The sequence below is a fragment of the Zonotrichia leucophrys genome, chromosome 10 (assembly GCF_028769735.1).
Source record: "Zonotrichia leucophrys gambelii isolate GWCS_2022_RI chromosome 10, RI_Zleu_2.0, whole genome shotgun sequence".
Classification (NCBI taxonomy): domain Eukaryota; kingdom Metazoa; phylum Chordata; class Aves; order Passeriformes; family Passerellidae; genus Zonotrichia; species Zonotrichia leucophrys.
Window position 1 is genome coordinate 7,475,648 of NC_088180.1, and position 15,598 is coordinate 7,491,245.

Genomic DNA, 15,598 nt, shown 5'->3' on the forward strand with positions numbered 1-15,598 from the left:
TCCCAAGATATCAGGGAGATGAAGTGAGATAGCTTAAAGACTCTGGTTTTCCAGCTATTGCAGTTATGCTGCACACACACACACACACACGTATGGATTTTAAAACTGTGGTGAACTGGTTCACTAATCCTTTAAAATGTATGCTGCCTTTGGAAGTGAAATTGTCTGGAAAAGCTTGTTTGAAGGGTAAGGAAAGGCAGTTGGAGTTGAAAAGGCACTGAAGGTGTGGTGGGGCCTGGGTTACTTTAAGGACATTAAAATCTGTGGGTCCTGGTGTTGGAGATTGCATCTGGAATCAAGACTTCCCTGTGCTTTAGAGAAGGATAAGGTACAGTATTCTGCTCTCCTCCCCTGCAGCTGCACAGGGCTTGGAACAGGATGGGTCATTATTCTCCTCCCCTTTTCCCTTCTACAGGTGTTTCTCAGCATGCAAGTGAGAGAAAACCATCCTGAGAGCCTTAAGTTACAGCTGAGAAGAGGCCCGTGAACACTGTGGTCCCCTCCCTGGTTTTAGATTTTTGGGAGAAGGAGAGAGCAGTTGTGTAGTTGTTTTATTACTATCAGTTGCTTTTTGTTAGACTAGCACAACTCATTAACATAACAATGTGTGATAGCATTTACTGCTGGGGATTATTAATGCAGAGAAAGAAAAATACAGATTGAAAATTCTCGTGTAATAAGTTAAGCACCTGATATAGCATTCTTCAGAAATTTCATTGAGTTCTTAACATGTGGGCAGTGATGTCAGCAGCCTGTATGATTTATCTAATTATTTATTTATTTAATGCCACCTCTAATTATTTTTCTTAAAGCAACTAATTTTGTTCTAATTAAGTTTAAGTACTAGGCTTTCAGCATGATTTGGTTATTAATTAAAACTAAGTGTATTAACCCAAAATTTTAGCCAATAGTAGCACAAAACCATGCAATTTCAGAATATCTCTCTGCAACGCAAGTTTGTAGAAAAAGTGTGTTTTAGTTAAGCTTATTTTTCCAACCATCCTGGCAGAAATCAAAAATAACAGCTGACTTTAGTGAAAAAGCCACACTTTGCATTTTATCAGAAGAGTTAAATCTCTGGTAATTTATAAGAATGCCATTACCAGTATGTTGTTTGAATTACAGTGTTTTATAACAGTCAGAATGAACTGACACTTTCCCTTTGTGCCTGAAAGGGCCAAATGTGTTCTGGATGGTATCACTTCCCCTTGCAGATGGAGCTCAGTTCCATCTCAGCTCGGTTGTTTGCCTTAAATAGTGGCCATTAGAGGAGGGAGATGTGCAGACAATAGTGAGATAAAGTCTTTGCAGATGCATTTGCCTCCCTTGTTTGCCTGTTCCATGCCAGTACATTTCCATTCAGCAGCCTCACCTGAACTTCCCATGCTGGAGCTGAAACCTCTTCTTGCTTTTTCTGGTCTTGCAAATATACAAAGAAGTATTAGGGAAAACAGGGAGCAATGACTCTCATTAATCAGTAAGACTATCACTTCTCTCCTGAGATGCCTTTCCCAGACCTAATCAGATCCCAGATCTTTCAATCTTTCCTTACAGGTCACCTTCTTTTTCTCCTGAAATCTCTTATTTTTATGCCTCACATTTTAAAAATAGTAATTTTAGGTAAAACAACACTTGATTAAAGTTTCAGAGGGTGAGTGTAAGAAATCACTCTGCTTGTGGGAGCACATGCAGGATGCCCTTTCACAGTAATCCCTTTTCAGTTACAGTTGTGAAAATCTTTACCCATATTGCTGTGTTTGTGTGACATTCACCTCTGAACTGTATGTAATAAGTAGAACTTGGACTACAAAAAACTTAATTTTTGCTAGCATCTCTTGGGAAACTCAGGGAAGATTCACCCATTGTATCACTTGATGACAGCCCCAGCTCTGTGTGCTCCACATGCTTGTTCAGAAATGAGGAGAAGGGCTGTGTGTCTGCAGTCTTGCCAAGTGTCTGCATCTGTCAGTATATACTCAAATTAAGTTTATTCCAAATCTAGATCCAGACCAAAGTGTGCCATTTGAGCAGCAAATCATTGGAAATGTGTGTCTATATAGCCAAGAGGCATGGCAGAATGCCTTTCATAATCTCTTCTAAGCCTTATTCCTAGAGAGTCTCATTCCAGAGAAACTGCAAAACTTCAAGAAAATATGTGCAAATTTGCTTTGGTGTTACATTACACATGTGTATTTGTTGGATTTTTCAACAGTATCAGAGAGAATACATCACAAAAACTGGATCAAGAAGACAAAGGTTATCATGTGTTTCCCTGAAATCAATTTCTTTGGGAAAAGCCATAGCTTCTCTTTAACATACAAGTTTATTTTTCTCAAACGAAATCTCTTCACCAGAGAGTTAAAAAAAATGAGAAGATTCTTGGTTTCACTTCAAGGGTTAGAGCTACTGTGAAATTCTCAATAGCATTAACAGATGCCTTGTATAAATGGCATTATGCACTTTTGTCCTTTCCACCTGAGCAGTTCATCTCTGTGAGTGGCCATTATCTCTTGAGAAACACTAAAGCCTCACCATCAGGTACAGTTTCTCAATATTTCATGCATTCTGGTTACTTGAAAACTGCTACTGTTTCAGTTCTGGGTTTATCTTTCATTCTTTCAGGTTTTTTATTTCACAGTTGCAGTCCAGTCTTGGGCTAGAGTCAGCTGTGATGAAACAATAATCAACATGTTGGTTGTTGGAATTTCTTTTGCCTCTTAGGAAAGCTCATTCAGAAAATGAGTTCATGATGGCATGAAGTGTGCAAGCAGAAAGTGCAGTGTGTGAGGGAACAGGTCCCTGGATTGGTGTTGCAGCAAGCTTCAGGACTTCATTTCAGGAGGGAATGAAGTGGGTGTGTGTTGGGCTTCTTTTTTGCTGGTTTGCTTGGTCTTTTTCTTTCCACAATTAAAGTCGGTGAATGACTGCTGCTGCATACAAACAAACAAAAGGTGTGAGGCATGAGCTTCTTAAGTTTGACATCTTCATACCTTAATAGTTAAATCTGTAAACCTGCCTAGGTACATAGAGAGTTTTTACATGATGCAGAATAGTCCATCCTGCATCCATCCAGGATCCTCAGTCCATGTGCATCAGGAGCAGTTCTCCAATACTTCATCATTTGGGTTATGAACCCGTGGATATTTGCCTCAATGGTAAATGAAGGAACTCATACCTGAACTGGAGTCTAATTTCTCTCTGCATAGATAGCATTGGTGACATAAATCACACAGTTCTGCCCAGTAAAGATCTTCATTCTCAGAAGTCACTGTGCAAACACATGCACCTATCACATAAATTTCAGGAATTTATACAAGTAAATACAGTTTTCAGTTATTGTCTTCTGCTTCTGTTTGATATCTTGCAAGTTAATAAGAGTGAGAGCATCAGCTTCCCAGAGTAGCATTAATCATTTTCTTTTGGCTATAAATCTGAGAACAAAATGATTAAATAGACTGGAGAAGTGGGAGGGAAACTCAAATAAAAAGGCACTTACATTTATTGCATTGCAGGGTTGTTTTTGGGAGCAGGGTATGTCTCTTGAGACTTTGTTTCTTATCCATTTTATAGAGCTCTGGCCTCTTAACAGTGCTGTTTTAATGACTTGTTCTTGGGTTCTGAGCTGGAATCAGTGTTTGCCAGGAAAACAAGCCTGTTACAAAGAGGTCAGATTTCACGAGACAGCAATAGACTTGTAAAAACAGATTTTACTGGAACAAATAAAGTCAGAATCAAGAAGAAACCCGAGATGTACGTAAAGCAAGATACAGAGGGAGCAAGTATTGAGCTAAACTGGTAAACAATGTATGAACTTAGATAAGAGGTAAGCGAGGATTTTGTTTCTAAAATCTCCATTTAGTAGCATTAATAAGGTTTTTTAAAGATTTTGTGCAGTTCTTCATAGTTGTGACTTTTGCTGTCTTTAAAGATTAATTTTCAGGGGAAAGACATTGTTCCTGCTCAGGTGGAAAAATGTTCTTTGCATATCAGCTTCAATTAGCAACTTTCACTGGACTTTATCTGTACACTGTAGAACCTGCTCTTGCCTGCTATTGCGATGGCATTTTGTGGTCTGTGAAATACTAATTGTCCTCAGTTTGCTTTGTAATTCTGCAGGGTGTCACTTCTGTCTTTAATCTACAGCTGTAATGTACCGAGTGCATGGAAGTAAATAATTATTTTTATATACATAAATGACATTGTGTATATACACAAATGAAACACATATTGTGTTTCATTTGTCTCACTGTTTCTAAGTAACTGTACCAATATAAGAAAATTTTAGGTAATTTATTGTTCCAGTGGAGATGAAACTTTTAAAGCTGTGAAAGAGCTTTGCTTCAGTAAAGCCTGTATGATTACCTTTCTGCTTTGTTGCAGTGATCCTTTTTAATGCCACTGGCTGTGGTGCAGCTGTGCTACAGAATGGTTTTGAAACACACATTGCATTGGTTTGGATTGTTCATATAATTTATGCCTTTATTACATTCCTAGAGATTCTGTTTTGAAATGTGACCAGACTTGGCTAATTTGCTGCATCATAATTTCAGTAAATAAATGAAGCATTTTATTTTCTGTTAAGAAAGAAAATCTGTTGAGAAGGGCACTAGGGAAATGCTATTCTGAATCCAGGTGAACACGCATTTGTGTAGGGAGAAATTAGAACCAAGAAGACGAGAAGAAAGTAACACAAGCTTGGATTCCTTTTCCATTAATAACCAAGTAAAATAGATAAATTGTTTAAACACAAAACTTTAATATTAAGATCTTGAATATTAATATCTATTGCAACCATATTTCTGTATCATTTATACAGGAGTAAAAATTTAATTGGAACCTGATTTTTTAAAAAACAGAAGAAGTACCATTGGGTTTACAGAGATTGTTCCCTCTGCAGTTACAGGGGGTGGAAATGTGTGACATTATTTGTGTTGACTTAGCCAAAAGGAGTTGCTTCTGAAGAATTGTTCTGTTAGTTGTTCTGTAAATAGCAGTAAATAAGCAATTAATTAGCAGGTTTTGTATTACTTTCCCTTGTTTTTGAGCAAGAAAATCCAACAACTGATCAATTTCTTAGCTATTAGCTGCTGAGTATCTATTGATCTTCCACTTCAGTTGGCTCAACATTGTGAACTCCTCAAGTTGTAGATGCTCAAAATAACATTGGTGCTCTGTGCATCAGACATTAGCTTGTGACTGCTCAGACTGCTGGGATAAAAGTGTTCTCACCTGCTTAAACTTATTTTGTGATTTTTTTTTTTATTTTGATTTCTTTTTCTTACCACACATGAACTTGTACAACTTTGCAAATGCTTTGTTCTATTAAAGTGAGTCAGGAAGCAAAAGTTGGTTTGGAAATTTGCTATTGCAGTCAAATTTTTTAAGGCTGTCCCAAACTAGTTGTATTGACTTGAACTTTGTTAGTCCAATAATTGATATGGCTTCCAGCTGCATGCCAGTCAATTTGTATGCTTAATTCTATTTGAGCGTGTCATATTTATTTTCATTGAAACATTTTTTTTCTGAATTAGGTTAAAGCAAAGTTATTTTAAGTAAAACTTCAACCAGTGAAAACAGGCTATTGACCTAAGTTGACAAGGCAGTTAGATCCATCTTTCTTTGCATACAGAAATAAAAGGGCTATGTGAAGTATTTCTGGGTATTTTTAGAAGTTGATCTATGAACTAGAGTTTGATTTAACCAGGATTTTTTTCTCACTTTAGTCGCTTAAAATTGATGTTGTCTTGTTTTTAGCCATTTCTGCATTTGAGATCCAGCCACTTTCAACTGAAGTCCAAGAAGGTGGAGTAGCTCGATTTGCCTGTAAAATAACAGCAAACCCTCCTGCCACTGTGACATGGGAAGTGAATAGAACAACCTTACCCTTAGTCATGGACAGGTATGTAGGGTTACACATTTTAGAATGTATTTTATTCTTTGCTATCATTTTGGTCCTGCTGCAAGAAAAAAATCTGGATACTTCCATTGCCAATACATTAAAAAGGTTCCATGTCAGCTATTGAAATAGCTGGTCATAGATATGTTGCTAATGAATTTTAAATAGGTGTTATGAGTGCAGGCCAGAGTCACCCTCTGTTATCTGCGCAGCAATCACTGGTCTGAGTTCTTATTGGTGAATTTTGTATGAAGTCATCCTCAGGAGCAGGCATTGCAGTGGGGAATGGAATGGGTGAGCTTTGGCTCTGGGGGTTGCTTGAACTAGTGGGGTTGCTTTCACTCAAGAATTGATGCTGAACTTGTTTTCTTTAGAGGGACAATAAAGAATTATATATACAGAAAATTGAGATAAAACACATGAAACCAGGGAAATTCTATGTTAAGGGGGACTTCTCATGAACTGATGAACTTGAAGAATGTAGTTTGCTCTCTGCTAGATTCTTTTTCATGTCCAGTTTGTGTTCATTGAACTGACTCCTGTGCTTTTTGACTTGTAACTCCATTTGAAGGTGTCTAAGATACCCTTCATGTAAAAGAAGAAAAAAAGAGAAACTAAAAACTGAAACCCTGGGTGGGTTTCTGGGAACTGTACACCAGTTATGCCCATATATCAGAAACTGCTGGGAAAAGTCAGCCAACCTGAACAGTATGGATGTAGTAGCAGGTTAAAGAAGGCTGGGATGGTTGATTCTGGGGGTGAGAAAGATCTGCTTGTTGAAAGTAAATTCCTCTGCTCTCATTGTGGTGCTGAGGGGAATTTTGCCTGTAGTTCAGAAAGGCAGGAAGGTGAGTCATGTATTGGGAATGTTTCTGAGTCTCCAGCCTGCTGTTCCCGGGTCAGTGTAGCAATGACTGTTTGTAAATCAAGGAGTTAATTCCCTGACCGTGTTCACTGGCTGAATGTTTATCTACATTTTTTATTTTTGGTTTCTGTGGCAGGATAACTGCTCTGCCTACAGGAGTGCTTCAGATCTATGGTGTTGAGCAGAAGGATGCAGGGAATTACCGATGTGTTGCCACAACTGCAGCCAGTAGACGTAAGAGTACCGAGGCAGTGCTGAGTGTTATTCCAGGTATTTACCACGTGAGATTTCCTTTCAGTGGCACTATCTTCCTTTTCTTACAGTATAGCAAAAACACTTAAAAGCCTTAAAAAGCTATAGTTGAACCACTTGTCCAAATAATTTTGCTTGCTTTTATCTTGTGCTAAAATATTGTTCAATGTAAGTTTCCCCAATCAACATCCCAAAAAAACCCTGTTTCATTTAATATTTGAGTTTTTGTTCAACTGTGCTCACTTCTTATCTTTTTTTTTTTTTTTTAATCTCTCCAAAGCTTCAGACTTGAAGCCTTTTCACAAGCCATCTATAATAGCTGGTCCTCAAAACATTACAGCATCTCTTCATCAAACTGTCATACTGGAGTGTGTAGCCACAGGGAATCCAAAGCCAATCATCTCCTGGAGCCGGTTAGGTAGGTCTTAAAATTACAGCATGCCACCTTCAGCCTGTGGAGAGGAAGTAAAACTGGAAAGCAAGGATTTGAGCAATTAGGTTTCTGTACTGAGGCTTTGTGCAGTAGGTAACCATTAGCAGGTTAAGGTAGGATGAGTGAAGCACTTTCAGTTCTGTGCTTCAGTGCTGCTGTCAAAAAGCCCCGAGGTTTTCTGAAGCTTTGGACTCCCTGCTTCTGCTGTCAGTCTGCGCTGCTCCGGGCACAGGGACAGGCAGGGTGGTGGCTGGAGTAGAACTGGGGGTGGGGGCAGGTTGGGATAGCTGTTTCCATTCCATCAAACAGACCTGTTAAGAGTTCCTTTCACTTCTCTTAGAAGCCCTGTGAGAATGTGGTTTGCACCTGGTGCTAATGGGCCATTTGGACTATGAATAGATAAACCCAGGACAGTCAGCTTGGAAGGGGAGAAGAGGGAATGCAGCAAGTATAATAACATTGAGCAGTGCATCACATTTTTTTCATGAAAACTGCTTTCTGTTTTCATTCCAACATGTACCTAAATGTGGAAGTCAGGACTGTATGTGTAGAAGCAAACCATGAAAATTTTTCCTTCATTTTTATTTCTCAAAGTGTAAGAAATAAATGTATCTTTCCTGGTTGATTCAGTGGCTTTTACAGACAAACAAGTAGGAAAAAAGTTCACGTTATAGTTGTGGAGAATTTGGTGTGAAAATAGGAGAAAGTACATGGTGCTCAAATGAGTTAGGTTTATCTGCAGTGTAATTCAGGACATGGTTGATCACTGTTTGTAAAGATGATGTGGTAGTTGGTAGGGATGAACTGAATCATTGTGCTAGGCAGATGGGAGGCTAACTTCAACTGAGGTGAATTCCAGACATAAACCACATAAGAAGTGGTGAGGCCCAGCCATCTGAATGGTCAAGTAGCTAGTGAAGAGCAAAGGAAATGCAAAATGGAAACCTCTGAAAGTTCAGTTGTGATTTCCTTTGCATTTTTTGACTTTTATATACTCTAATCTAAGCCATCACTGCATAGACAGCCCAATTTAGGTCAGTTATTTAGATGAACAGCCTTGTAACCCCCTTGATCTGCTCTCTCCCACAGACCACAAGTCCATTGATGTGTTCCACACGCGGGTCCTGGGCAACGGGAACCTGCTGATCTCGGACGTGCGGGTGCAGCACTCTGGCGTCTACGTCTGCCGTGCCACCATCCCCGGCACGCGCAACTTCACCGTGGCCATGGCCACCCTCACCGTGCTGGGTGAGCCCCTTCCCTTGCAGTGTGAGCACCCTGTGGCTGCCCTCCTGAGCCCTGCTGGGTGCTGGGCTGGTGGTTTATCTCAAACATCGTGTGCCAGGGGCTGCAGGGAGGCTGCAGAGATTGAGCGGATCACAGAACTGTGGCTGCATTCTTCTGGCTGTTGACTTAGATGGGAAGTGTCAGATACTCCAGATCTGAGTTGTGAACTGGCACTTGGAGATAGCCAGGTGCAGTGTTTGCTCTGGGAAGACAGGCTTTCAACACAGAAAAAGACCCTGTAACCAAGCAGAAATATGTAATGTGTTTATGAGAGAACAGTGTGTCATATTCTGGTGTTTGATTTGTTTGTATCCATAAATGCATGAAAAAAAGTACTATCTGTGCAGATAGGGTGTCTTTAAACATATGTGCTTTGTTCAAAGGAATGTGCTTTCTGCTTGTGGACATGTGTGTATGAGTGGCTTGAGGAGAGAGGTTTTTATTTGGGAAACTAATTATTATTATTATTGTTATGACTGTCTTTGCATTTGTAGAGGCTTGATTTTTTAAACTATTTTTTTCCTCTTGTAACTTATCTGTAGCTCCACCTTCATTTGTGGAATGGCCAGAAAGCTTAACAAGGCCTAGAGCTGGTACTGCTCGTTTTGCTTGTCAAGCAGAAGGAAATCCTGCCCCCAAAATTTCATGGTTGAAAAATGGAAGGAGAATACACTCCAATGGTAGAATAAAAATGTACAACAGGTAAGATTGCAATTGCTGTAGGTGAGCTGTGCTAGTGATGTGCTACCAAAAGAGGACATTGCAGTAGACAATCAAGATAGAACTCAAGTCAGCCTGCAATGGGGCATTAAATGTAGTGATGGATGCACATTAATCAACACTGAAAATCAGTAAGGCTTATTATACCAGGCATTATTATTATTATTATTATTATTATTATTATTATTATACCAGGCATGACAAGCTTAAGGGTCAGCTTTTTGCAGTGAAGTTTTGTTTTCACTGTGCCTGGCTTTGCAGGCACAAACAGAAACATGGCAGGTTTTGCAGAATGCTTCAAGGTGCTAAATTTCACTGCTGAGCATCCATTTGTAATAGAGGAATTTGTGGCATGTAAGTCAATTATACTAAACTTAGGAAACAGAGGCAAACATAACTGTTTCACTTATGTGTAGCTAAGTTTATCCAAGATGTGAGCTTCTTTTCCACCTCTTTTTCTTCCTTTTGGACACAGTAAATTGGTGATTAACCAGATCATTCCTGAAGATGATGCCATTTACCAGTGCATGGCTGAGAACAGCCAGGGCTCCATTCTGTCCAGGGCCAGGCTGACAGTGGTGATGTCAGAGGACAGGCCCAGTGCTCCTTACAACGTCCACGCTGAAACCATGTCCAGCTCAGCAATCCTGCTGGCCTGGGAGAGGCCGCTCTACAACTCAGACAAAGTGATTGCATACTCTGTGCATTACATGAAAGCTGAAGGTAAGCAGTTGGATTTCAATGCCATCTCATGATTTGAATGTGACAAGAGCTTGAATGTCCTTGCAAAGACTGTCAGATGTGCATGGCTCCTATTCAGGGCTGCATCAGAGCATATCAATGCATACTGCAGTCAACAGAGGGAAAAGTGCTTTTTCCACATCATCTCATTTTGGGACTGTGTTCTTCCAACTTACCTGTGTCTGATGGCTCCAGTGAGCAGATCCTGAAGTTAGGACAGAACCTTGGAAGCTGTGCCCTCTGTAGTGCTCTCTGGATTTCCCTCTGTCCTCAGCAGGAATTTCTGCCTTTCCTCTCAGTGTGTGCATGGCAGGAAAGAACAGAGCATACAGCAGAGTCCTGGAGGCTTACAGAGCTGAACTTCTCACCACAGACTGCTCTTCTGTCTAGATCCCCAAATTCTTGTGACTTTACTGGCTTTCATATATTTTGGAGTGGAATAGTTGATACTTCGTCTTCACTACCTTCTCTTAAAATGAATATCGGCCAAATGGTAAAATCTACTCTTCTCTCATCCCTTGGTCTCCTGCAATGAGAAAAGTTATTCAAATGCTGGATGGCCATGAGTGGCTTATCCCAGTGTCTGAAATGATATACAAGTTCCTGTATAGAATGGAATGGGTAGTTGGAATAAAAATGAGTAACTAGACATTTTAAAATCCCTTAGTATTATGTAATTGCTTTGAGTTAAGGTAATTTAAGGTGGTACGAAACAGCCATTTTTCAAGAGCAGAAGGTGATGGCTTAATGACTTGAAAAATTGTTAGTGCATGGCTTCCAGTGAGGTGCATTGCAACCCTGTTTTCTTGGAGTGATTTCTGTTTCCACTGCTATTCAGTAAGTGGTTTATTCAAGGACAGGACTGCAGATGCTCAGCCCTGTGTGGAATACCAGCCTGCCATCTGCTAAGCAGAGGACAGGAAGGACAGCTTAATTACTCTAATGCTGATGCAGGAATAGCCACATTTGCTTTTGCAAGTGGGATATTTCAGGACACAGGAGAATTTTGTCTGGAGGAAGGAAGGAAGGAAAGAGTTTTAAAAGATAATGAGAACAAGAGGGGTGGGAAATTACCCCCTACTCTTTCAGTCACTGAGGTATTGTGCTCACAATCCCCTCTTAGAGCTAATATGAATAAAGTCACACTGGATAATTTATCTGGGTAATTGTGGAGAGCAGAGACCAGATAACTTCAAAGAAACTGGGAAAGTGTCCTTAGGGAAGTTTGTGCAGGAGATAATCTTGCAGAGTAGGGAAAGGAGGTATCTTCTGGAATATGTTTTTTGCAAAATGATTTTGCAGTCCCTGTCTTATTTGCTTGCTTATCCAAAGGTTGTATTTTGTGAAATGAGATTATAGCTTGTCTTGGTGTAAAAAACAAAACAAACTTCAAACAAAAGCAAGCAGTCAAACAGAAACCTCTGAATTATTTGAACATACTTTCCCAAATACCCATTTTTTTCATCTTTCCTGACTGACTTGTGGTATTTATTTTATTTAATATAATGTTGTTGTGCATCCTTTCACATTAGTGAAAAAATCCACACAAGGAGAGTGGAGAAGGCTGTGTAAAGAGGAGTAATTACAGTGGTGGGATTCAAATGTAGGTGATCTGCATGTAATTTTGTAACATGATTTCACAGTATCAGAAATTTGCATCAGAACTTAAACGTTGCTTTTGTCTTATTTTATAGAAAAATGTTGAACTTGACGGGCTAGTGGACTGCAATTCTGTAAAAATAATAACTTTCTAAGTGATAGAGTGGTAGCCTATAAACCTTTCTGAGGATCTTGCTTTCATATCAGAGGCATTTTGAAAGTCTAGAAAATGCCTTTGTGAAAAATTATCACATCAACCATCTCTCTAATGTAAATTTAGAAACAACTGCATTTAAATAAATTAAAATTAAATATGAAGCAAAATATTTTTATGAGATTCACACTGTACCAGGTTGGTTCTAACATAGACTATTGACATTGTCAACATCTTATTTACTCTCTAAGAATTCTAGATAATTATGTATTAATGTAAATATTATGTATTAATGTATTGCTTTCGTTATTCCTTTCAGCTTGTCTTTCCCCGTTCCACCCTCACACCCTGTTTCTGACCATAATGAAGGTTAAAAATTATCTCAGATACATCTGACCTGACTAGGTTTTATCTTTGCTTGAAGCTTCTTATGAACATAAATGTGTAAACAAAAAAGTTACAGATGTATTGCTCTCTTCCTTTAGTTAGGAACCTCCTTTGCAAGTGTGAGGAAAGAACATAGCATTGCCAAAGGAAAGCAATGTTTGCCAAGTCTCCTGAGTTGGCATAAACTGATGTTTATGATTCCATAAACTTTATGGAAAGCAAAACTGGATAATGCATGAATTGTACGCAGTTTTAAAGAGGTTTTTTGTAGACATCACAGTGTGGTAGGTGCTTTGAATACAAAAGATGCCATCACTTATTGTTACATTTCACAACTCACATATTCTGATGTTTCACTTTAGAAACAACTTCAGGTTCTCTTCCCTGTATAAAAAAAGTTAGTGTTTTAATCAAGCTAGTTGAGAAAACTAACAGGTGTGGGTTTTGTGTGTTTGTTTTTTGTTTCTTTTAGCAGAATATTTTACATTCAAATTGGGGTCATAGTAGCAAGAAGAATAAGGGTCTGATGAGCGTGCATGTTGGAGTGTGTTAATTCCTTGTTAGTGATTTAGAAAAGGCACAAAGGGGACACTGATTGTGGTGGAAGGCAAGCCTTGTTCTCTATTATGGCTGTTTCATTAGGGCCTCTGCATGAGGCCCAGCAATCCATTCAGTGAGAGAACAAGTCCTTTTAATTTGAGCTCAAGGATCTTGTTTAGCAGGTCAGAAATCGTGCCTTGCAATTCCTAATTAACAAGTCATTAACTAGTCTGTTGTGAGATGCTCGTAATCTTGTCTAATTAAAATGCTATCAAGTTAATTCATAAATGTGGGAAAACTTAATGGTGGAATTTGCCTTTGGTTTTGTTTATAAATTCAGTTGTGAAGAGGAGGAGCTGGCTCTTACAGAGTTTTGATTAAGTTGACGTGCACTTGGTGTGAATTGTTCCTTAACACAGCAGCTTTCACCACACTTGCTCCACTTTATAGCCTTCCTCTATAGGAATAAAGCCCAACAAAGACAAGGACTGCTGCATGCATTGCTATGCATACTTTAGTGTGAATTGCTGACAATTTTTTTCTTTTTTTCTTTTTTTATTTTTTATCAACTTGCTAAGGAGCCAAACATTTTTGAAGATTCTGGTCTGTTCTTATTCGCCTTTCTCCAAATTAAAGTAAAAAACGTGTCAATCAAATGTAATAGTACTTGCAGGGCTAAAATGAGATCCTTTTGCTGAATAAATTCTTTTTGTTTGTTTCTTTTGGGGGGCAGGAGGGTGTTTGTTTTGTTTTTGATGGAGTGGAGCCCTCACATTCCTCACAGTCTGCTATAGAAAGGCTCTGTAAATAGGTTTTGAAAAAAAACGCCTGACTCTAAACAAATAGATTTAGAAGCTGGGTATGAATGATAAGGCTATTAGAGCTTGTCTGTTGTGTTACTGTACAGTGAGCACAGTTTGTTGTGACTAATGCTAAATAGGGTTTAGAGTTGCATTCAGCATCCCTTATTGAGGAAAATCCTGAAACACCACAACCTATACTGCAGCTAGACACAGTTACTTCTGTGCATAAAAGAGCTTTGCTGAACAGGGTTTTAAAAATAGAGGCAGGCTGGGGAAGAACATGAAAGTAACTTCATGAGATCTTAAAGCCAAGATACTGTGATGTTCGAGGATTTTCAGCAATTTTTGTTTGTCTAACCCTTGTTTTATACCAGGCTTAAATAATGAAGAATACCAAGTGGTGATTGGAAATGATACAACCCATTACATCATTGATGACTTGGAGCCAGCCAGCAACTACACCTTCTATATTGTGGCTTACATGCCTTTGGGAGCCAGTCAGATGTCAGATCATGTCACTCAGCACACCCTTGAAGATGGTAAGAAGTTATTTTGGTGAATGTTGTTATCTTCACTGAGTCAAACTGTGCAGTCCAGTGGTAGCAGTTCTTGAGGGTTTTGAATTTCTCTTGGTACCAGTGAGACTTCTGGATACCACAGTGCAAGGCAGCAGCTCACAAAAGGAATGAGAATAAAATAACATTCTGGCAGAGCAGCACTGTGTATTACACAGTCTCTTTCTGTGCTGAAAGACATTTCATTAAATCATGTTAATAACTATTCTAGATCTTTGAGAACTCCTTTCATGATGAGAATTTGACAGCAGCCTAGGATTTAGGCTACTGTCAAATTTTTTAAAGATTTTTTTTTTAATTAACCTGTTGTTTTGTTTTGGGTTTTTTTGTGTCTGTCTGCCTTTTGTAGTAGAATCAGAATTTTGTAAAAGACCCCGCTGACTATTTCTGCGCAATGATTTAATTAATCTGAACATCATGGCAACAACACACTGTTTAGTGTAGATCATTAGATCTGATTAATAAGTTCTGACAGGGTTAAGCTTTGGCAGCATGGAACAGTGCCATTTCTAGCTGTCTGCAGGTCACTTTATCAGGACCCTCATTACATGGTAAGGGGAAGAAAACATGCACCAAGTGTTTGGCTGCAGGTTGTTGTCTGGGCCCTGGGTTGGAGCTGCTGCATCAAACCCTGACAGGCAGTGTGTCACACCAGTCAGGTGCTGATTGCCTTTGATTGCTGCTGGCAGCAATAAGAGAAGAAATGGCCTTACAGAAAAAAAAGTTTGATGGCCTTACAGAAAAAAGTTTGCTTAAGCTGTTCTGCATGCAGCAGGTGAGAAGTGTCCAATTATCATTAAGAATCTACAGAACTTGCTGGATTATTTAGTTTTACATTCCTGGTATCTCATTATAGTCTAAGGTATCAGACAAGAATTTTCTGTCTTTTCCCTGAGCTCAAAAGCTTTGTCTTTGCCTTTTTAGTTCCCTTGAGAGCTCCTGAGATCAGTCTGACGAGCAGGAGCCCTACAGACATTCTCATCTCTTGGCTGCCAATCCCCGCCAAGTACCGGCGGGGGCAGGTGGTGCTGTACCGCGTGTCCTTCAGGCTGAGCACCGAGAGCAAGGTGCAGGTGCTGGAGCTGCCGGGCACCGCTGCCGAGCACCTGCTGGAGGGGCTGAGGCCCGACAGCCTCTACCTGGTGCGCATCACTGCGGCCACCAGGGTGGGCTGGGGAGAGGCGTCCCTCTGGACCTCGCACCGCACCCCCAAAGCCACCAGCGTCAGAGGTAAGGCTCGGCAGCTGCGCACTCAGCAGCACGGGCTTTGGGCTTGGTGGATTTCTAAATTTGCTTAATTCAAATTGTGTAGAGCAGAAGAAAATGAGGCTAGAATCTAATGCATC

The 15,598-nt window shown here is 39.7% G+C and overlaps 1 protein-coding gene across 1 annotated transcript in view; it reads left to right on the plus strand.

Annotated features, from left to right (window-relative positions):
- The window catches only part of PRTG (protogenin), a 73,801-nt gene that overhangs the window by 22,171 nt on the left and 36,032 nt on the right, over nucleotides 1-15,598 (plus strand). The window contains exons 3-10 of the mRNA XM_064722459.1: nucleotides 5,755-5,899; nucleotides 6,898-7,031; nucleotides 7,294-7,431; nucleotides 8,536-8,694; nucleotides 9,276-9,435; nucleotides 9,929-10,176; nucleotides 14,052-14,216; nucleotides 15,177-15,482. Of these exons, the coding sequence (XP_064578529.1) occupies nucleotides 5,755-5,899; nucleotides 6,898-7,031; nucleotides 7,294-7,431; nucleotides 8,536-8,694; nucleotides 9,276-9,435; nucleotides 9,929-10,176; nucleotides 14,052-14,216; nucleotides 15,177-15,482 (1,455 nt within the window). The remainder of the gene's footprint in view (nucleotides 1-5,754; nucleotides 5,900-6,897; nucleotides 7,032-7,293; nucleotides 7,432-8,535; nucleotides 8,695-9,275; nucleotides 9,436-9,928; nucleotides 10,177-14,051; nucleotides 14,217-15,176; nucleotides 15,483-15,598) is intronic.